Below are 21,564 nucleotides of genomic sequence, written 5' to 3'. Positions count from 1 at the left end.
TCTAGGCTACAACGGAGCTTGGATTCACAGGCTAATGGAAACAGCCAAGGGCAGGAGCTTGAAAAAACTTTTTAGTGGAGCTGGTGCCCCCAAACTCAATACTATCTAGCTCTCACATAGCACTTTTTATCCAGAGACCTTGCCGTGGTTTACAAAAGAGGCCAGCATTATTATCTTCATTTTACCGGTGGCAACTCAGAACATGACTTGTCTAAGGTCATTGGCAGAACCAGGAATAAAACACTGGTCTCTTGAATCTAGTCTATGCACTAGCTATTAGGCAACACTGCCTCCCCAGATAACCCTGTACAAAGGCCACAGAAAGGAAGGATAACCTAGTGGTTAGGGTGCTAGTATAGGACTGGTGAGGCCACAGGTCAAGTCCCTGCTCAGCCAAAGACTTCCTGTGTGATGTTGGGCAAGTCACATAGCCTCTCAATGCCTCAGTTCCCCATCTGTACAATGGGGATAATGGCCCTGGCCTGCCTCGGAGGGGTGTTGTGAGGCTAACTGCAGTACAGGTTGTGAGGTACTCAGATACTACAGTGAGGGGGGCCACAGAAGTACCTAAAACAGGCTGGTTCCAAGAAGCCATGAAGTGATCCTTCACTTCCTGCCCGCCTCCTGTTGGGGATGGGACTTAGAATGGGGAGTTCCTCCAGGCAGGCCCTTCTCAAGATCCTCTCTAGCGTGGTTTAGGACCCTGGGAGCTGCTAGCTGCTGAGGCCTTTGGAAAAATCTGGTCCTGGGTGTTTAAACTTCCAGGGGGCCTCCAAAGCAGAAGTGGACCTAGGCTACAAAGTTCAGACCCCAACTCTGGATTCAAACTTCTTCAGAGTTGGGGGCATTTGGATCTAGTGGTTTTGGTTTAAGCTCATCACTACTCAGAAATATTTCCTGCCCCTCCAGTTTTGCCAGCATAGCTATGGGCGTGTGAGGAGTGTGATTTTTTTCACACCCCAGCGCCTTTCTACACTTGTCTAGTCCAGCACAAGCCCATAAAGGAGGCCATTTCCCCAAGACACTGCTGAAATATCCTGTTGCCCAAATTTTCCATGGATTGAGGCTTTGGATGTGAATTTTGAAGGACCAAGGGAGTTGTTTTTCAACTCCCAGGAACACAAACAAGTCAGGGGGAATCAGATTCTATTTCAAGAAGGTGTTATTTGCAGCAAGGCTAAAATTAGACACTTGGTTCCTAAAAAGACCTTGGAGAACAACGAAGATCTAGCAAGAGGCTCTTCAGTCGGGAATGTGACACAGGAAGCGCCTACATGGTTGCTGGTGGTGATGTCATCTGGACTGCCCAATGGGGACGGCTCACTGGTGAGGAGTCATGGGAAACTCCCAGAGAAAGCACTGGAACATGTTCAAGCCACTCTGTCTCTGCAGGCGGCTGAGTGCAGAGCAGGGTGTGAGGCGGGAGTGTGGACAGGCTCCCTCCTTTAATGTTACCAGATAAGGGAAACTGCAGCAGATAGAGAACTGTCATTCTCGCACTATTAGTGAGGAGCTCTTCAGTATAATCTCGGCCCCTCTCTTCCTGCCGTTGCTTCCCATTTCATTGCTCCAGGAATTCTTGCCTTCCATACTTTCCACCTTCCACAAATGGCTCGCAGACACTTCTACCCAGCAGCCCTGATATTGCAGGGGTGCTAGAAACAAATCGTGAGGCATTTGGACTGGAATTTCAGCCTTGAATGAAGGATTTTGCTTTGAAGCTAAGTTAAGAGCAACCTGATCAAGCTGTCTGATTTGACCCCTCTCTGGCCTGGGATATATTTTGGGTTGAAAAATACAGAGGCAGGACATTCTGCTGCTCCCCACTGTCCCCTAAATCAGGGGTGGAGCAGGGATCATTCTGGTAGCCCATGCAACACGGCAGCCAGGTGGTGCATGAGATCCTATCAGCTGCTGAAGAAAGGCTTCAGTCTCTCTAGTCTAGCAAAAGAGCCATCGATAGCCAGGCCGTTGCCTGGTTTTCCCTTGGGAGTCAACCAGCAATACACCTGGACAAATAGTGCAATAACACTCTGCCCTGCTTCATGATTAAAGTGCTGCACAGACATTAATTGCTCCCCACAACGCCCATTTGAGGTAGGTAAGTAGATACGGATCAGCCCATGTTACAGATGGGATAATAGAAGCAGAGAAAGAAAATGACTTGTCCAGGCCACCGAGGGAAATTAAGGGTTTGTCTACATGGGGACAGCCAGCAAAATTAATCCAAATTAACTAAAGGTGTTAACTTAAATTGAATTTGAATTCATTGTGAATTAAGTTAAACCAAATTAAGGCCACTTTAATTCTGAACAGCTTCCACACAGGGATTTAATGAGGTTTAACTAATCCTCTTCAAATGCAGACCTGTAGTTAATTTGGATTAATTTTCTTCGGTATCCCCATGTAGACAAGCCCCAGGCAAGAGCCAGGAGTTTCCAACTGTCAGAGCCAATGCTTAAAATCTCTCACCCTCACCACTTCTCATCACATCCTGGCGTAACAGACCCATAAGCAGCTGACGCTCCGATGGAACAAACCTCTCAAACTGCCAACCCTGAGACTGGGGACGCAACTGAGGACCCAATACAGGAGACGAGGGGAAAAAGAGCAACGCAGAGTCATGCTCCCGCATTTAGCAAGGTAAACGAATTATGGTTGTTCTAGCAGCGAGACAGCAGCGAGTTTGTGTGGCTGGAGCTCAAGCTGGGCGTATAATGAAGGGATGTGTGGTGAGAGGTATAAGAAAAAGGCTGTCAACTCAAGGGCTGACACGATCAAGGCCGTAGGTTTGTCAAGGCCACCGCAAGTCCCATAGCTCCTAGGCTGTTTGCAAAATAAACCAAGGGTTTTGGAACCTATTAATTGAGCAACACCTCAGCAAGATTTTATTTTACAAACTTGGCTTCTCTACTGGCTTGATTCCTTCCTGACTTGTATCCGTTTTAGCCAGGAGTAATTCCACTGATGACAATGGAATTACTCCTGGTTTACAACAGCAAGAAGAGAGTCGAGGCCTACTGGGGTCTGGCAAAGTGACCTGGGTTTTTAAATAGCTTTAACCGCCCATTTATGACGAGATGCTCGTAAATAATTTGTATTTCAAATCAAGGATATTTTTGCTCAGAACAACATGCCCACGTTGTGGGGTTTTCCCTGAATGTCAGTCATTTCACATTCTCCTCCCTCCTTCCCACCACACAACTGGCCTTAGTTATGACAAAGCACGTACCACCTTCTTCGTTAATAATCTTAAGGGGTGTGCAGAAAACTCCGCCCAAGCATAGAGGGGAGGGTTTAGATCTAATCCCCACCTCCCAAATTTGCCTGAACTTGAGAAACGGTCAGATCTGGATCCCCTTCGCTGCTATGGTTACCTGCAACTTATTCATTATTTTCGACTGACAGCCATGACTTTTTCATAAACAGACTTGGGGTATCCAATATTCACCCTAAATTGAACACAGCCATCCATATCAAACTGTCCCTCTGCACTGAAATATCACCAGGTGACGGAAAAGGTTCTGTGCACCAAAGTGTCAAAGATTTCGTTGTAGCATTACACTTGCAATATGCATCCGATCTAGATAGCAGCATTCCTTATGCCTATCTCAGGTTCCTTCGCTCCTAGCTCATATACTGGTACCTCTTGGTCACTTCCTGGTCTGCCTGAGATAATGATGTCATGGCTCAGACTGGTCTTCACACTTCAACACCAGGCAAAAGAATGTGTTAGCCCCAGAGAGGAAACATGATGAAAAAACAGAAAACCATTGGCCAGACTCGGTAGCGGCTACGTAAAGAATTCCAGAGGGATGACAGAGGCCGAGAATGCTCCATGCCCATGGGTTCCCTGTGCTCATGGCTTTGTCTTAGCTGCACAAAGAGAGGCCAGCACAATGCTACACCTTCTGATTAAACACAGTTAAGGGCTTAAAGCTTAGAACTCTGTTCTCAGATTTCCACCAGGACTTTTTTTGGGGGAAGTGGGGGGACGGGACATGATTTAATGTTGACAGCCCAACCTCCTTTGTCTGCCACTGAGCCCAATGAGTCTTTAATGGGAGGTCCAGATACCAGACAATCACGTGGCCTGAGATTTCTATATATTCTTCCAAAGATGGGCACCAAAAACCACCTCTGACAAACCTGAAACCCCAATTTACAGACTGTGCGGAGGCACCAGTCATGTTTGACAACCTTGGCCTCTACAATTACTGTCCTCTTGATTTCATTCCTCCACTACCAACATAGACATATCATCCATGGTAACTCCCGTGCACAGAAGAACTTCCCGATGACGATATTTCCTTCTCCTCCTTTTATGCCTTTGGAAGCCCCACCAAGGCTTTTAATAATGTTTTCATGCAGGCCTCTCATCAGTCACCTATACAAAGGTGGGGGGTCCTCCAGGTACGGGTGCTGCTCTTTGTAAATGCAGCACCTCTGAAACATAGCCATCTCTGGCATGGAGGGTAGCAAGCAGGCACAGTGCCCGCTGCAGAAAAAACACAGGGCTGGGGGCAATTTTGGATAAGGACGCTGCGGGAATCTCCACTCTTCGGAAACGTTCTTAGGTATTTATAGAGCGCTGGTTGCCGCGGGGTCATGGGGCTGGGGCTATAGGGTCTGTACAGTCAGCACAGAAAAGACAGGATCTCATTTTTTATCTAAGGTCACATCGAAAAGGTCCTCCATTCCCTCTGAAACCCGCATGTTACTCAGGTTACCTGCCCAGCTGCCTGCTTATTCATATGCCAATATGTCCCTGTGTCCTCATGTACCTATGACAGCATATCCACGTACCATGGCCTGTGTGCCCATGCCCCATTATACCCATAAGTATGGGTCCATGTGTCCAAAGGGACCGTTTGTTAGCCTCTGAAGTGACATTTACTAAGACATTTGCCAGACACCAAGTTAACACACAAGAAGAGTGAATAAACCTCTTTCCCCTGCCCTTTATCTGGCTGATCTGGTTAGATGTACCACTGTGGGTTTGTGCAGCACCCTGCACAACGGGGCCCTGAGGATGGTCAGTCCCTTGACACTACTGTAATAAACATGATTAACAACTTGTAAGGTTCATATGACTTACGTGCTTATGTTCCCACACTCCTCTTAACTGGTTCATTATGCAGTTTATTACTGCTAATAATTCCCTAACAGCTTCTTTTATTTAGCAAGATCAGAGGCACAGCGGATTTCTATTAAGGTACTAATATGGCCCTCATCGGTGGGTGTCTGAATTTTGTCTCCACCCCACCCCGTAATGAAGTAAGTCCTCATTGTGCAGACACAGCCCAAAAATTAAAACTGAAAAGACGGGGGTCGCTAAACACCCTGCTCTTCCAAACACACACTTCCCGGCCAGTTACAGCCAGGGAGTGTCCCCCCATAGGATGCTGCTAGGTACCGAGCATGCTCCAGGTTGGATGGGAAAGGTCCACGAATCGGCAGCCACCTGAATGTCACCAGAAGGACACGAGCCGTGCAGTCGAGGGGCCTTTGGTCGGGCTCTCTCAGAGCAGCATGAAAGGGCTGACACCCCTGGGATGGGGCTTGGGGAGCGAGTGACTATTGGGAAAGGCAGAGCCATTGGGTGCTTAATGCGACAGGGGAGGTGTGAATGTGGAGCTGACAGCTGGGTTTATCTAAAGCATGAGCACAGGCTCCAGGCCTATAGCCTGAGCACCTTATCTGAGCTTCAGGAGTGTTAGTTTTTGAAACCCTACTGACTAATCTGCCAGTGTTGACAAGCGACGGTTAAAATATCCTGCCCCACTGGCCATGGGCACGCAATACCCTCCGCCACATAAGGACGTGGCTATTTCCAGGGGCTTGGCTAACACAGCGAGTATTTTCTGGGATAGCAGAAGAGTGCCGTCAACCGAAGAAAAGCAGAGCGATAGCAAGCACCCTGGCTGCAGCCGGTTACTAAGAAAGGAAAGATGAATTAGATCCAGCTCCAGCAGCATGCCTCCCTCCACGCCATGGAGGCCTCTCCCAGTCACAAGCCCCCATCCACTGCAGCAAGGAGGCTTCGCCAACTCCATCCAGCCACGGCCGCGTGCCTCCCACTGCACTGCAAAGGACTCCCTGGCTCAGTGCAACTGCTACCCATGTTGTTCTCACTGCAACATGGAGGCCTTGCCTTCCAGTTCTGCTCTGTAAGGATGGGGGTGTGCATATTTGCAGGGTGTGTGTACAGAAGGGAGGCATGGGTGTAGGGTTGGGTAGATGCATGTGTGCATATACACAGAGGTATATCATCTTTCCCCAGTGACAGACGCACCTGCACTCATTCATCTGTCCATACCCATAATTACACACACCTGCCTGTATCCACTCACACACACACACAACCCTACCCATCAACCCAGGGTGTGTCAAACCGACTCTGCAAGGAGGACCATATTACAGTTTATGGGATGAATCAGGGTTGCAAAACCAGGGTCACATACTGTACCCCTCTTAAGCCACAACCGATCTCCCCCTGATGAGGGACGGACTGAAGGTAGACATGCTGTAACTAAAGTTTCAATTAGACATTTAATCAAGTTTCTCTTGGAAGAGGAAATCAATGCAGCAGCTTTATGGACTGGTGCTATTTCTGCCCTTTGCTTATTTAGCGATTTGTATAAACGGTTACCCAGTCTGCACACTCGATTATGGTAACGACATGCACAAACGTGGCACAGAGTAGCAGGCCCGAAGTACATGAAAGCAGTGTGCCGCGTAAAGCATCCTGGTTTGACTTCCGAGTCAACAGTCCCCTGAGCTCAAGGGGAAGCCTTCACACCACTCAGAGCTAAGTGCTAGCAGAGGAGTGCGCGGGAGGTTCTTCTTTGCAACCACAAAGGTTAGAATTTTTTTTTAATGGAAACTTGAATTCTGCAGAACCACAGTGTTATGAGCAGTCAGATTCAGCTCCCAGCCTGGATATTTGCATGCCTCGCACACAACACACACACACACACACACACACACACACACACACACACACACACACACACACACACACACACACACACACACACACACACACACACACACACACACACACACACACACACCATAGACAGTAATTCGTATCGAACACCACAACAGCCATGTGAACTGACTCACACATTCCTGCACAGGTTAGTGGAGTCTTATGCCTGCCTCATTGTGGAAAGGCTATTTTGACCCTGATGATACTGTCCGTACCATGTTCTTAGGTCAGTGATTACAGAAGCCATTTTATCAAAACCTCTCAGTCTCTGGCATTTGTTTGTCTTTATTTCATGGCTTATTAAGGACAAACTTTGAGCCGTGTTCTCTATTTGCCAGCAGAGGTCAGCACACACCTCGTTAAGGACAGGTAGCTGCACCAATTGCTGGATGGGTTGAGAGGAGGCTGTGGGAAAGCCGTGCTGTCATGGGAGTGCCCTTATCTGTTTGCCTCTCCTAGCTCAAACCAGCTGGGTTTCTTCCGGACAGCAAACTTCACATGCTCCACAGCCTTCCTCTTGCTCCCACGGAGGGCTACGGGCTGAGGTCTATGCCCAGCTGGCTCCTATATTGAAGACACACTTAGAAGTAAAAGAGTTTCAAGAGCTTGGGACCCAATCTCCGCTTCCCCGAAGGTGCCTGTGATCAGTCCGTAGCTCTGGGGCCGGATAAACCCACCAGGAGGCCCTTCCCCAACTCAAATGACACCACAGATACCCATGTAAAAAATGAGGGTGAACGGGCGACACAGGATCATCCTTAGAGCTTCTAAAGATTAGTATAAACATCAGTGACAAATGGGTGGCTGGCAGCTGTAATGCCATTAATAGCGGCCTTGTGGTTATACAAGTTCTATGTGGTGGAGAGGAATGCGGGAAACAAATAAGCCAGGGGTCCCGGTCAAATTGCAAACTGGCAAATTATAACCTGCCATCCTAGAAGTTCCCCAAATCCCAGCTTCCCCACCTCCAGGATGTGCAAGAGATAGACCTTAGCCACAAGGTTTGGATCCATACCTGGACTTCCCCAAGGTTCAGGATCCAGCATGCTGCTCTGGGCCAGCCTGCACGTCTCAAAAGGCACAGAGAAATCCAGCGGCAGCTGCTGTCCCTTCCTCAAGCACCGCTGGCTCCCCATTCACTCTGGGATACATCCAGCGCACAGTTCTTCCTAAAAACCCTCCCAGGATCTGTTCCAGCTGACCACACAGAACTCATCTTGTCCCCACTCCCCTTCCTCTTCCCTTTTCACGCTCACCCAGCGTGGGCCTCTGTTTCTCCTTGCACACAGCATTGCCACTAGCGGGTCCAAGAGCCTTCTCAAATGCAGCTCCTGGTCTCGATCTCAGTCTCTCTGTCTCTCCCCACCCCCTTTGCTCTTTTGCCGTACCCTGTTCCCTGCTAGTATTCATCTCTGGAACTGGATTATTTGATGCCCCCTTCTCTGAGCACTCTGGGATACAGTTTGTGGAGCAATGGTAAACACAAGGCAATTGCACAGTGTGTACCAGGGGAACCACTGAAACATTCATTTGAAGGTAGCTGTCAACAGGATTAGATCAAAGTGATAGGCACAGGTTTGGCTAGTAGAACCAGGGACCTTCATCATGAGCCTCTACCACTTACTAAAGGACCAATCCTATAGTCCAGTAGGAGGCGGCTCTTTACCCTGGAGGCAAGTGTGCATGCACTTGTGCGCCCCAACCAGCGTATTTCACCAAATGGGTCCTCATTTCCCTAGCGTCAGCCGAAACCCGACATGTGGCGCGCAAAGGAGCCGGACTCTGATCTCAGTTACACCCGTGTGGCTGCAGAGTAACTCCATTAGCGTCAGTGCACTCACTCTGCCTTCGCGCCAGCCTGGCTGAGCTCAGGATCTGGCCCCAGGCCTCTACCAGCCAGAAGAGCAAGCTGCAGACTGCCCAGAACCGAGCGCACTCTCAGGACTTTCCCGTCTTCGTTCTTTAATCCCGTCTGCCCGCTGGGCTTCATGAGCGTCAGCAGAATGTGATAAATGCGTGTGACAAACCTAATGCAAACACTTGGCCATCAAACCCAACACTCCGGAACAATCTCTGACCTGCTATGAAATGCCAGGCTGCCACCCCCTCCTCCCCGCACGGCCCTGGCCCCTCCATGCTTGCGAATGCCAAGGAAAGGTCCTGGAAGGGAACGCCACCAGAGATATCGGTGAATGTTAATGACGGCGGGGCAGGAGGCGAAGTGCAGAGGGGCATTAATCTATCTGGGCCCTGTGGTTTGCACCCTGCAATCCTAGAGCAATCGCCGCAGGAGGAAGGCCTTTTAAACACAGACAGTCTTTCCAAGATTAAACAACGTCTCAGAGCTCAGACATTATCCACACGCCTCGTGGCCAGGCGGAGTTTTCCCTAATAGGAAGTTAGCTACCAGCCAGTCTTTGCAACTGTCTTAGTCACAGCATCCCCCGCATTGGCTGGACTCCACTCCTCACCATGACTGGGTTTGATCTGAAACACGTCAGCTTGTGCAAACTCCCTGACAGACTGCAGGGAAGGGACTGAATTGCCCGACACCCCAGGCCGGGCTCACTCCATTCAGTCTCCACCATTGCTCTCGCTAGATCAGTCATGGTGATGGCTCCTGTACATACCAGTCCCAGAGACTTTCTAGCCCTCAGTCAGTCGGGAACTCTGATAATAGCACAATCAAGACGGGTGGGATTTGGAGCAGCTCCACTAAAGTAATAGAAATTACTCCCTGTTTACACTGCTGGGACCTAAATTGGACTGGGTGTGAGAGAGAACCGCAATAACCGAGTCTCAGTAAATTTGCAGGCAAGGCAGAAGTCACAGCCATATTGTTTCAGGCCAATGGTCCATCTTGTTCTGGGTCCTGTCTCGGAAAGCGGCCAGCGGCTAGCTGCTTCAGTGGAAGGTGCAAGAAACTCTGCTGTAGGCAGCTATGGGAGCAAATCTGCCCCCATGGAAAGTTTCTTCCTAACCCCTGTTCCTTAGAGGTCGGTTTATGCTCTGCAGCGGAGGATTGCTACAGTCCCCGGGAGATCAGAAGCACTCACACTAGGCAGTCCCTGAAAACCTGGAGGCATGGGCCAGGTTCCGCTCTCACTTACACCGGTGTAAAACTGGTGGGATTACTCCAGGTTTACATTTGTGCCAGGGAGTTGAATATGGTCCTTGAACTTTTTTTGTTTCAGAGAGAGCAGTGACACCCTGAAGGACCCCCCCACACACACCCATTCTGACAAATCTGGGCTGTCAGTGCAGAACAAAAGGTGAAGGCAACACAGTGACAGAGGGGCCAGCCGAGTGCCTGCAGCTGGGTAATTACCAGCCAAGTGTGGGCGTGTGATGCTGTGCACTGAACCCTGGCACAACCCTGCCAGCACACAGCGTGAGGGGGCAGCCAGGTGAATGCTCAGATACCCAAGCAAAATGTTAACGTCTAATAACAAGGGGCCCCTCATGCCAGCTACCATCAGGGAACTGGCACTCCTGCATTGATGGAAGCACTGCAGACACGTCACTGCCCTTTAAACTGGCTGTGAGCCAGGAAACACAGGCAAGACCAATCTGGGGGAGGCTGCAGGGGTCACTGAGCTAGCAGAGAGGAGGATAATGAACAAACCTCATTGCTCAAATGGGACCAAAACACATTAGCCTACTGCAAGTCTAAGCACGCCGCTGGCTTCCAGCCTTGGATCCCAGCTCCCTCCCAGATAGAAATGCAAGAAGAGGCATCTCACTAATAATCACATTTTGCCTGGTTAATAGTGTCTGTCATGTGAGGATCTCAAAGCACTTTACACTTATTAATTAAACCTTACAACACTGCTGCAAGGTAGGTCAGTGCATCCCCATTTTACAGATGGTAAAGCAGAGGCACAAAGGAGCTAAGTGACTTGCCCAAGGTCACAGGATAAAGCTGTGGCAGAACTGGGACTAACTCCTCTAGGCCATGCAGTCTCCATCCACATCAAGGTTAGGGCAGTGGGTGGCTGTGCTAAGTGCTGCTTAGCTTCAGAGTTGATCACCAGGGGCCACATCGTCCCTCTGGTTCTGTTGGGTTAGAAGTTTGGCTTTAAGGATCATAGCTGATCGACCCCTTTGGGGTGGAGAGGGTTGGCCTCACTCACGCAGAGCCAGCCGCGAACATCTCAGTTTTCAAAGACAAAAGGAAATTTCAAACCTTTGTGGGGCCACTGGATGGCAAGTGAAGAACTTGACTATCTGGGAGTCTTTGCACAGGGCCCGTGATGGCCTGAGCATTCACGTCACCAGCAGAGCTTGCTCTGTCTTTGCAAAATGTAGATTTTTGTGTGTGGCCCTCCCACCCCTGATCTAGGAAGAGCACTGGTTTCTGGGTGCAGCTGTCATGAGCAGAAAGAACAAACAAGACGACGCTGTCCAAATCCATCCCCCCAATCCGATTCTATTGTACTCAGCCCACATGTGGTTTGCACAGAGAAGCAGCAGCACACGCCACTTTGCCCCCAGGTGGCTGACTGGCTCCTTCCAGGAGCCCAGATCTCAGCTGCTAATGGGGAAAAGGCATTGAAGTGAGCTGGGAAGTGTTTCTGTTGGAGACAAGATGGCATGTGTCGATTTGCCTTTCTCTCCATGTAAATGGCATGCTAAAGACACTTTAGGAAATGGGCACAAAGTCATTTAATGGCCTTCTGCTATTTCCCAGCAAACTCAAGAGATTTTTCCTCTCTAGGGATTGACGCTTGGTGATGAAGCCTTCATTTTCTAATTGGGATTAATGAATTAATCTAATTGGGATGAATTCTAACCCCAATGGCAGTTCTTAAAACGGCTGTGAATATTAAACCACAGATTTCCAATGCTAATCAAGACCCAGCAGAGGAAATTTGGAGTGGACAATGTATGAGAAATAGGAGATATTTACCAAACGGCTTCTCCTTCTAATGATTTAGCTCTACAGCATCTGGTGTGATCTGGGCACAGATGCTGCCTGGTGGGAGCCAGACTGCCCTCTCTGAAAGGATCCAGAGGTCTTGAACCCAGGTCTACAAGTAACTCATTGCCCAGCCACCACTCACAGCTGGTGGGCTGAATGGCTAATGGAACCTAGCCCTGCCAGAGGCACTGCTCCCCCACTCCCGAGGGATGACTGGAGAAGTGCCTGGCTCCACCAAATTGGTCTGGCTGCACTGTTTAAGCCAGAAAGCAGTAGAAGAACAAAACACCTGTGCAACTAGGTGTGGTCCTGACTGCTACCTCAGATCCTGCCTTCTCACTTGACTTACACGCTGCTGATCTGACTTGTCCCCGCTTCCTGCTGTGTTCCTGCTCCTGTTCTCTGACCCTGGCTCTGACCCTCAGCCCTGGCATTTGGCTCTGACTCTGGTTCTGATCCTCAGCTCTGTTTCCTGACTCCTGCGATGGCCCACTAGGCCTGACAGACCATGTCCTGGTCCCCACCAGTCTCTCTATTTGCTCTGTGTTCTATGAAACGCAGAGCACGTGCACTTTAGAGCCAATGGTGAAGTTATGCTGAAAGTCTCCTGCCAATCTAGCAGCGCTAAGTCAGTCCTATACATCTCGCGTTTTCGTGTCCTTCCAAATACCGAGAGGGCTGTGGCTTCGAGGACCCAGAGCTTCCTTTCTGACTCAAAGGTTGCCTCCAATTCCTGTAGTGCCTGATCCTTTCCCAGGAAGCCCAGAGCATCCCAGACCTCTTTGGTGGCTGTCCTCCGATCTCTCCGGGAGCGGAAGCATGGTCCAATGGTGAGGCAGTACTTCCACCTCACAGGGGTGGTCGGATGAGGATGCTGAAAGACTGAGATGCTCAGATACTTATATGACCCCTATTGCTGTAGGAGACAGACACAGCTGCCCACTCGAGGGTCCAAAGTCACAACAGAAACAGCTTTTGTCTCCATGGCCCCAAGCTGCCAAATATCCTCCCCCAACTATAAAATGCTCCCTCCTCTGGCAAGAGTTATCAAAACTCCCGTTGGATAGGACAGCTCCTGGGTTGAGTTACCGCTGGTCTTTAGCCAGATCCAGCATGTATCAAAGTCCTGCTGTTCCACAGGCCCTCTGCTTCACCGGCACCCACTCCAGGATTAGACACTAGAGAGGGAAGTCAGAGGTAATGGTAAATTGCAGTGTCAGTTGCATTGCAGGAAGTCTGTGTGAGATGGTGTAGCTGACACGATGAAGGGGAATGCCTGGCTGGGGCAGGGAAGGCAGCCAACAGAAAGGTGTAAGGAGGAGATGGGAGATAAACGGGAAGTGCTGATCTTTTCTTTCTGCATCCCCACCCGGCTCCCAGCTTGTTGTGTATATTACACTAGTGCTAGTGAAAAGGGATGGAAAGCTAATAGAACAACGCCTTCCCCACCTAAGCGAGAGGGGAGAACAGCAAACTACGCCTGATCCCCTGTAGAACTCCGAATGCCGCTAAGGGTTCAAACCTGAAGCGTGACTCGCAAACACAGGACAATCAGTTATTTTGATGGGAATTAGACATCATGATCTCCTATAGCCATATACAGATATAGGACCGGTCTTTCCCCACCCCCCTCCCGGGCAAATGAGAACCAGGTTATCAGCAGGCAAAATGACACCTGATTGTCAATCTTTATATATTTGTTTATTGAAGGTGCTCAGATCCAACCCCAAATCCTCCAGAAGCGAAAATGTTCATGTGCCAGAGTTTGCCAGTGCAAATGCTGTGGCTTTAATGATTTCCCGTCTCAATAGGGCTCAGATTAAATGTGGCTGTGTCAACAAAACAACAGCCCAGAGATCTAATAACATCCATCTTCCCAGTCTGTCATAAGGGAATGCGGCTAACCCATCTCCTTAGAATGCCCATATCCAGAGAGACCTTTAACTATTGTGTTTTAAATTGATCTCATCAAGGAATAAATGGTGAAAGCACTGAATACATTCTCTCACACACACATATACACAGAGAAATTCCTTTCAAACATCCGGCACCAATGCGAATCTCAACCTTGATGAAATTATGACTACTAAAAAGCCAGATGGCTCATCATTTCCATTTTCTCCACAAGACTTCAGCTTAATGGCCCAAACACACTCTGCACAACATGTGGGGAATAGATCTTTGTGTGAGACAAAGATGTATTATTCCTCTCTCAGGGAAATTCATATTGCATTCAGTGGGCCCAGATTTCAGCTCCCAAGAGTGGGGAAGTGGCTGATTAAATTGCTGTTCTCTCTCAGATCGGATAAAATGGTTACTTTGGGGGTTGAAAGTAGGCAGAAAACATTCCAGAAAATGGGACTGGCCTGGGCTTGTGGTCATTTATCAAAGTACCCTCACAGCACCATGGTATCCGAGCATCTGCCATGTGTCCTCTACAGTAGAGATAGACTCCCCTTCCCCAACCTGTAACAACGAATCCAATCCATCTTCAAAGTCTAGATGGAGACTCCATGGCTTCACACCATCTCCATAGCTATCCCCCTAGACCGATGTCAGAGCTCTGCACGGAGAAATTCATGTAAATAAAGTGACAGCCCTTCCCATTAAATAGAAACACTCCCAATAAGGGGAACCACCATAGGAGCGGTCTCCTTACGGATTATGATGTTGCATAGTCTCAGGATGAACTCGTGGGATTAACATGGAGACAATGGCTAATCTATAAACCTTTATGCCTGTGAGGCTCCCATTCCCTTGAGCATCAGTGGGGTGTGGGGACACATATGGGTGGGGAAGCCATAGCATTGGCTATGCCATCAGTGGGTGCCAGGGTATAATGGAGTGGCTGGGATGTCAACAGCCATCCCCTGATCCCTGCTGCTCTCCTGACATCTGTCTGAAGGGCCACACCCCTTGCATGGGGGAGGAGGGGCAAACACTGCTCCTGCGGGTCACAGGATGCCTCAGGGACCCAGAGAGCCCATGCCCCGCCACTGGTGGGTTTCTCTGCCGCAGCCTGCAAGGGCTTGGATCTTGCTCCAGTACGTGGCAGAGGGAGTCACTGTGGGCCACAACCCAAGGATTTAGGCAGTCCTCATGCAGACAAAGCTCTCACTTGCCTTGGGACGTGGCCTGGCCTCGGGAAGAGACATGCACAGAGCCACGTAGCAAAGGGAGCTCGCCCCCCAGCGAGCACGAGGGTGCTGGGAAACAGGCGGCAAATCCACAACCATCTTAACTCACTGGACTTAAGCCAAAAGCCAGGCCAGACAGCGTCTGGCCCCCACAGCTACCCAAAGCTGAGTGCCAAGACATCGTCCAGCTTTCACACCCCTCCGTCAGGGCAGCCATGGCATGGCCACTATTTCCTGCTGTAGGGGAGAGTTCCTCATAGACCAAGATATGCTGCTCCTGGGACACAGCTACCACTTCTGCCTGCGCTCCCAGGGAACCAGAGGGAGACCTGGAGTCAGGCAGAGCCCAACATTGGAGCAAAGCCCCAGAGAGAGGGCTGGGCACTGAAAAGGCCCAATCCTGCTCGTGACCCTGTGCGGCACTTATGCCCTAGTGGATGGGCAGAGAGAAAGGAGACGGAGACTGGCAGGAAAAGGCAAGAGAAGATGCTCCCGGTGTTAAGATGATTTCAGATGCCCCTCAAGCATGGGGATATTTGGATCTGGGTTTTTGATTAAGTCCATTAGAAAGAGAGGAAGCCACATGCAACTGCCACATCTGGAGCTTGGGTTGCCCTTTTTAACCCCCACAAAATGTGCATGGGTGTAGAAGAAGGGATGGGGGGGTTGGAACTGGGTTTGATTCAGGCATGTCCCAGATTTAAATGTAACACTCTCAGTGGGGAAAGTATGTTTAAAAAGACACACAGGAAAACAATTCTCAAGCTGGATCCAGTCTAAACATTCAGTGAGTAAGAGGAATTTCTTCATTCTTTATGCACCAGACACTAGGGAATTCTCTCGGCATTTAAATCAGATTCTAAATTCACTCCTTGTCACCCAAACAATTAAAATATAAATGTCAACAAATGCAGTTTTCTGGTACAACTGGTCATATTTGCAGGACTTGGAATTCCCTTTCACTCTCCAAACCCCACCTTTCTTTCCTCTCCTAGGGGATTAATGTAATAATAAAATAATAAACTCTTCTATAGCATACATGTTTATGAGACCCCCAGATCTCCCAGGATTTGTTCTTCTGCAATGATAGAGTAGCTGTGTGTGCGTGCGCCTGTGTGTATGGGGGAGTGCATTGTAGATCTTGTCTCTTTCCATCTTTCTCTCTTGATTATTTTTCTACAGAGGCACAGAAAAGCACGAGTAAGGTTTAACGATCCACTCAGGCAACACTGAGCTAAGTGAAGTGACATACAGGTGGCATCGGAAGAGCAGTCTGCAGACCCAGGACAGGGTGCTGTCGCTGCTCAAAGAGCGCAAAATGCTCTTTTTATTACCAGCCGAAAAGAGAGTGAAATTCCCTCCTCCCCTAGGGCTAATGGAAGCAGATCAGAACTTCTTAAACCAATCCTTGCTGTGGCAGGAGCTCAGAGGTGGACCTGGGAGGGATTAGGGGAAGGTATAAAGACCGGTAGCCAGAGACACAGAATGACATTGCAAGTGGAGAGAATTGAGGGGAAAAGGAGTCCGAGACACCCCCTCGCTGGGGGAGACAACACAACATAAAGATGAACCTGAAACTTCTTTTCTGCTGTGGATTTCTGCTGCTGCTTCTCCTCAGCCAAGACCAGGCACGAGCCAAACCCATTTCCAGTTTACAGGTAAGAGAGCAGCTGCTCATTTCAGCACTGTGTGGCTGACGATTCCTGGGAACTTAGAATTAATTATGGCTCTTCTTAGCTCACCCTGGCTGCCGGAAGATGCTAAAGAGCTCAGGACACTTCGGTCATGAAACTGGCAGGCGTGGGTTACTTAACTGAGCAAAACCAAAGCTATTCTTTCCCTGACTTCTCTCTCTATTGACTTTAGATGACTGGAGGTCAAGTGTTGGCTTTTTTCCCCAGGGGTGGGAGGGAGGCTGCAAAATGTAGAGTCAATCTGGGATTGGGGGAAGTTATTAAACTGCAGAGAAAAGGAAGCTGCATTTTCTTACCCAGAGTATGGCGGTCCTGCCATCTGTAGCCCTGGGCACCGGCAACCTCATCCCTCGAGTCTCTAATCTGCCTCTTTCTCTAGCCGAAGTGTCTGTTTTTGGCTACATGATCTTAACAAGGAGAGGAATTTTCTCTCGGCAGAACTGTAGAGAACCCAGGAGAGAGAGAGAGCGAGAAGGCACCCTAAGCTGTTAATAAAAAGCATTTTAAGTATCCCTGGTAGAAAGAGTCTCTTCTAACGATCTCACTGTCAGTCCAACTTTCCTATATTCCATGGATCCAGCCAGCTCCTGAGAAGCACTGACCCTTCCAGCCTCTGTCTAGACTCTCTCCAGCCATTCCACCATCTCCATCATTCACTCACGATTCCTTCAGTTCTCCCAGGCCTCTGCATTTTTGTTCCCAATAAGCATCCCAGACACCAGGTGCCCAGCACTCCTTTTACAATCCCTCCATTTTCTTGTCTGTGCCAAACTAAGATCATAGCAGCAGCCTGTCGCCCTAATGCATCTGAGAACCGAAAGCAGAGTTGCTAGGAGAACGGTGAAGAACTGAGACCATCATAATTACTTCGTAACATTTTAGCACATTTTTTCTTTCGAGTTGGTTCATTCCAGATTAGCATCAATGTAGGTTTACATGACAATAATCAAAGGAGTCCCCGAACTCTCCTTCCTGTCTTTCAGAGCCTATCCAGATTGTTAGATGAGGATCTGGAGCATTCCCTGGCCTCAGAGGAGATGGACCAGGACCGAGAAGACATGATCCCAATAGGTGCCTTCGACCAACAGGACTCCGAGCTCCAATGGGCCCGAAACTCCAGGGACCAGCCCGAGGGGAGCCCCATCAGTGACAATACTTTCCAGAGGCTCTTCAGTGATCTCCTGGGCTCATCCAGGAGATACAGAGGCAGGAGCAAAAAGGGCCTGTCCAGGGGCTGTTTTGGCGTCAAGCTGGACAGAATTGGATCCTTGAGCGGACTGGGATGCTAACTGTTGGCTATGGTAAGAGAGAAGTGGAGCGAGACACTCGTCTGTCTGTCTGTGTGTGTGCGCGCGCGCACTTACATAGAGGAGGAAAAGGTTTAAAGTTCAAATTGAAAGAAAGGTACATTCACTACTTTCCATCCCTCCTCCCCTCAAGCACCAGGGACTAACTTCACCCTGCTGCAGCTCCACAGATGTCCCTGGTACCACCTGCACATTTGTCTTATTAACCTTACCCGCCCGACGCTTTACTCACACTTCACCTGCCTTCTCCAAATCAGCTGTGTGCGGTTGTGTCCCGTCTCAGAAGCCAGCTGAGAGAGGCTTTCGCCAGATCCCCAGTAACACTGGTGTAAATCCAGAGAAATCCCTCTGAGCAGGGTAAACAAACAGAACCGGGCCCTAGAATAGTGAAGTCCATGAGTTTCTGTTAGCAAAACTTTGCTGACCTATTTTCTGTTATTTATTCCTTTTATTTCCTTGGCAGGACTAAGGTTTTCAGGACCCAGAGGACCCGTTGCCTTTCAATGAGATGTTCAGCTCTAACTGCACCAGCTCCACCAACTCCCTTGTAGACACTGTACTGAATGAGTTCCTCGCGTGCCACCCCCCAATATACTTGACCACTAAGAAACTGGCCATTGCTACATTGTTTGTATCACCGTGTTAACTTATAAAAGCTTTGATCTGTTTCATTTGCCTCGTTCATGTGCCCGGTGTACGAAAATACCGTCCAAGAGTAGCGCTCGTTGTACCAGGGGTGTCAAAAATACAGTGGTTCTCATAATTGGGTGAATTTGTTTCAAACCTCCACTCTGATTTTCTTCCTAATGCGTCATTCCTAAGGACAAAAAGTGATGCCCCGATTTACATTTGATCAAATAAATGTGCTCTATTCAAATTCATGTGACGGCTGGTTAATGGGTTAACCGTGCATGTTCTGAGAGGTTGTTTGAAGAAAGATAAGGCAAGAAAAGCCAACAGAACACAGCCTGGCTGATACACAGCCCTCATGAGGAGTTGAACCCTGGCCCTGTAGTACCAGGGCATGTGCCTCTATCACTTGAGATAAAGGGGAAACTCCATTAGCTGGCAACAGTAGTAGGATATTATCCTCTATGTGGGCCAGCACTAGAAACGGATGAGACATACTCCTTATGAGCAAGTTATACTGACATGAGGCCCCTGTGCATGCCTTTTCTAAGGAAGCATTCACCTTTTTTGCTCAGCGTCACAGAGTCCCGGAGGAGTTTTGCATGTCTAAGGCTCAGTCCTGCCTAGAAAAACCTTGTCCTCCTTGACGGGAAGCTCATCCTGATTGCTTGGGACGCAAACTAGTTGAAGGTTATATCCAAAATAGACCTGGGCAGGCACTTCGCAGTAAACAGTTTATTCACCCCACCCAGCCCTGTTTTCCTGGGCCTCAGACTTGTTCATTGCTACTTGACAGATGGCATGTGCAAACACAGCTCAGTCCATGAGCTACGCGCCAAGGACTAGGTGCGCCCTGATGCTGGTGAGCCAGGGAGGTCCCTGGGATGGCTCATGTGATCATTCCCCAGTCTGTACAGGGGTCACCTAATTAGGCACAGATTGCTCACTGCCAGTGTTGCTCTGCAGACTCGCAGTGCAGAACCCAGGCTGGTTAGACTGGGCCATGTCAGCTGCATTGTATTGCTTCCCTTCCCCGATTCCAGGATCTGCATTCTTAAAAATCAGGTGTCCAGAGAACATTCTCGCGATATTTGAAATGTACTTTCCAGGAACATCCCACAGTAATTCATGTAAGAAGCACTCTCCTGAGCAAACCCCCTGCCTGTCGGCTTGCTCCCCAAAGGATTCCTGGGAAGAACACACGACAGGGGTGCACGAACACACACACAGCAAATTCGCCAACAATTGAGCAACAACAACTCCAGCTGAAGCCAATGGAAGCTGTGAGCGTGCAGCTGTTCTGAAAAATCAGCCCTGTAGACAGGGATCCTGCCCCTGTCAAATAGCTGCAGCTGAACGGGTATGTCTGCACATCAGAGCGGGGCTCATGTAGACACACCTGAACTAGCTTTAATCAAGCGAGCCTGGGTCACAGAGCAGTGAAGCTGCAACAACAGGGCTCCAGCACGGGCTGTACAAGCCTGCATAGAACCCCGGGTAATTACTCGGGCATCCAGTCCAGGCTGCTGCAGCTTGAGGCTTCACTGCTCAGTACCCGGCTGCCTGGATCAAAGCCAGCTCAGCCATGACCAGCTGTGTCTACCTGAGCTGCACACCATGTAACTGCAGGTTAGACAGACCTGTAGTTTCTGGCCCTGCCCTTAGCCATTGAGCGGCGAGGGGATCCTTTGCTGACTTCTTTGGAGCTGCTGTGAAACCCGACGGACTTACACCAGTGCACATCCGAGACACAGGCCGTTCAGCAGCGTTACCCCTGTCGGAAATTGGGGTAAAGCAAGTTCAGATCCTCTCCCTGTACGTTTCCAAGAACGCCTCTGCGTGGACTCTGCAACCGCACTCCAAGGGGTGCTCTGCAAATCCAGGATCACAGTTCTATGGAAACCGTCAGAACCCTCTCGGGAGGGGGCCAGGAAGCACAGACTTACTTTCGAATGGAGTTGCCCTTTCCTTTTTTATTTGTGGTTCCACTTTATCCTTTATAAACCCTTTTAACATTTAGAAGTCACCATCAGTTTATTTTCTGATGGCTTCCTCTTTCATTTCCCTTTTATCCCCTGCTCTTTCAAGGTCATGATTCTTTGCATTTCTAGGGAGAAAACAAAACAAAACAACATCCTCCCAAAAAAAACCCCAACACTATTTTCTCTGAAAAGCAAAAACATACACCAGACTAGTGGATCTCATGCAGCCAACGAAGTGACAATCTCACAGCCCAGGAGTAGGAAATCTAACAGCAATTCCTGAAGGTCTCTATCCGTCAAGCTTCATTAGGTCTTGTGTGTTCACCGTTTATTCTATTTAAGAAGCCAGCTTTGTTTTTCTTTCTGAAAATTAATCAGCTGTATTAGGAAGAATGAACAAAACTGTCTCTTGCTTGGGAAAGATGTTCTAATCATTTCCTTAGGCACATCTGAGTTTCCTAATTATGAAATAATCCATGCACCATGACTGTTATATACAGTGTTGCTTTTCATCCACACAAAGGCGCAAAATGGAGCATTTCACCTTGAAGTGACTCTTGACAGTCAAATGAAGGATCAAACCGGGTAGCGGTTAAAGGAATCCGGCACATTTGTTTAGATCCCAGATTTAGGTTTAGGTAAAAAGGGTTTTGTAGAGTGATATGCTCCCACTCCCATCCATTGTGACATCACGAGAAAAGGAAGCTCACGGTCTGATTACAGTGGTCAAAAATCAGTGTAATCTCAGCATGGTGAATGTCAGCTTGGTTTCGGAGAAGATTTGCACTGAAACTCCAGAGGGACTGAATACAGTAATAACTGTAGTGTAGGAGAAGAGAGAAGAGAAGGCTGAGGGGGAACATAACAGTTTTCAAATATGTAAAAGGATATGGTGACCG

At 49.0% G+C, this 21,564-nt stretch overlaps 1 protein-coding gene across 1 annotated transcript; it reads left to right on the top strand.

The window, feature by feature from the left end:
• Nucleotides 1–16,564: 16,564 nt before the first annotated feature.
• On the top strand, nt 16,565–18,887 carry LOC137165553 (C-type natriuretic peptide 1-like). Its single transcript, XM_067566832.1, has 3 exons — nt 16,565–16,710; nt 17,730–18,047; nt 18,517–18,887. Exons 1-2 carry the CDS (start codon nt 16,618–16,620, stop codon nt 18,033–18,035), a joined length of 399 nt encoding a protein of 132 aa, XP_067422933.1. The 5' UTR covers nt 16,565–16,617; the 3' UTR covers nt 18,036–18,047; nt 18,517–18,887.
• Nucleotides 18,888–21,564: the final 2,677 nt, after the last annotated feature.

Source organism: Emydura macquarii, unplaced genomic scaffold (genome assembly GCF_026122565.2).
Source record: "Emydura macquarii macquarii isolate MOO-44397 ecotype Brisbane River unplaced genomic scaffold, CSIRO-AGI_Emac_v2 contig_2768, whole genome shotgun sequence".
Lineage (NCBI taxonomy): Eukaryota > Metazoa > Chordata > Testudines > Chelidae > Emydura > Emydura macquarii.
The sequence above is the reverse complement of the archived record's forward strand: the minus strand, read 5'-3'. Positions and strand labels throughout refer to the sequence as shown.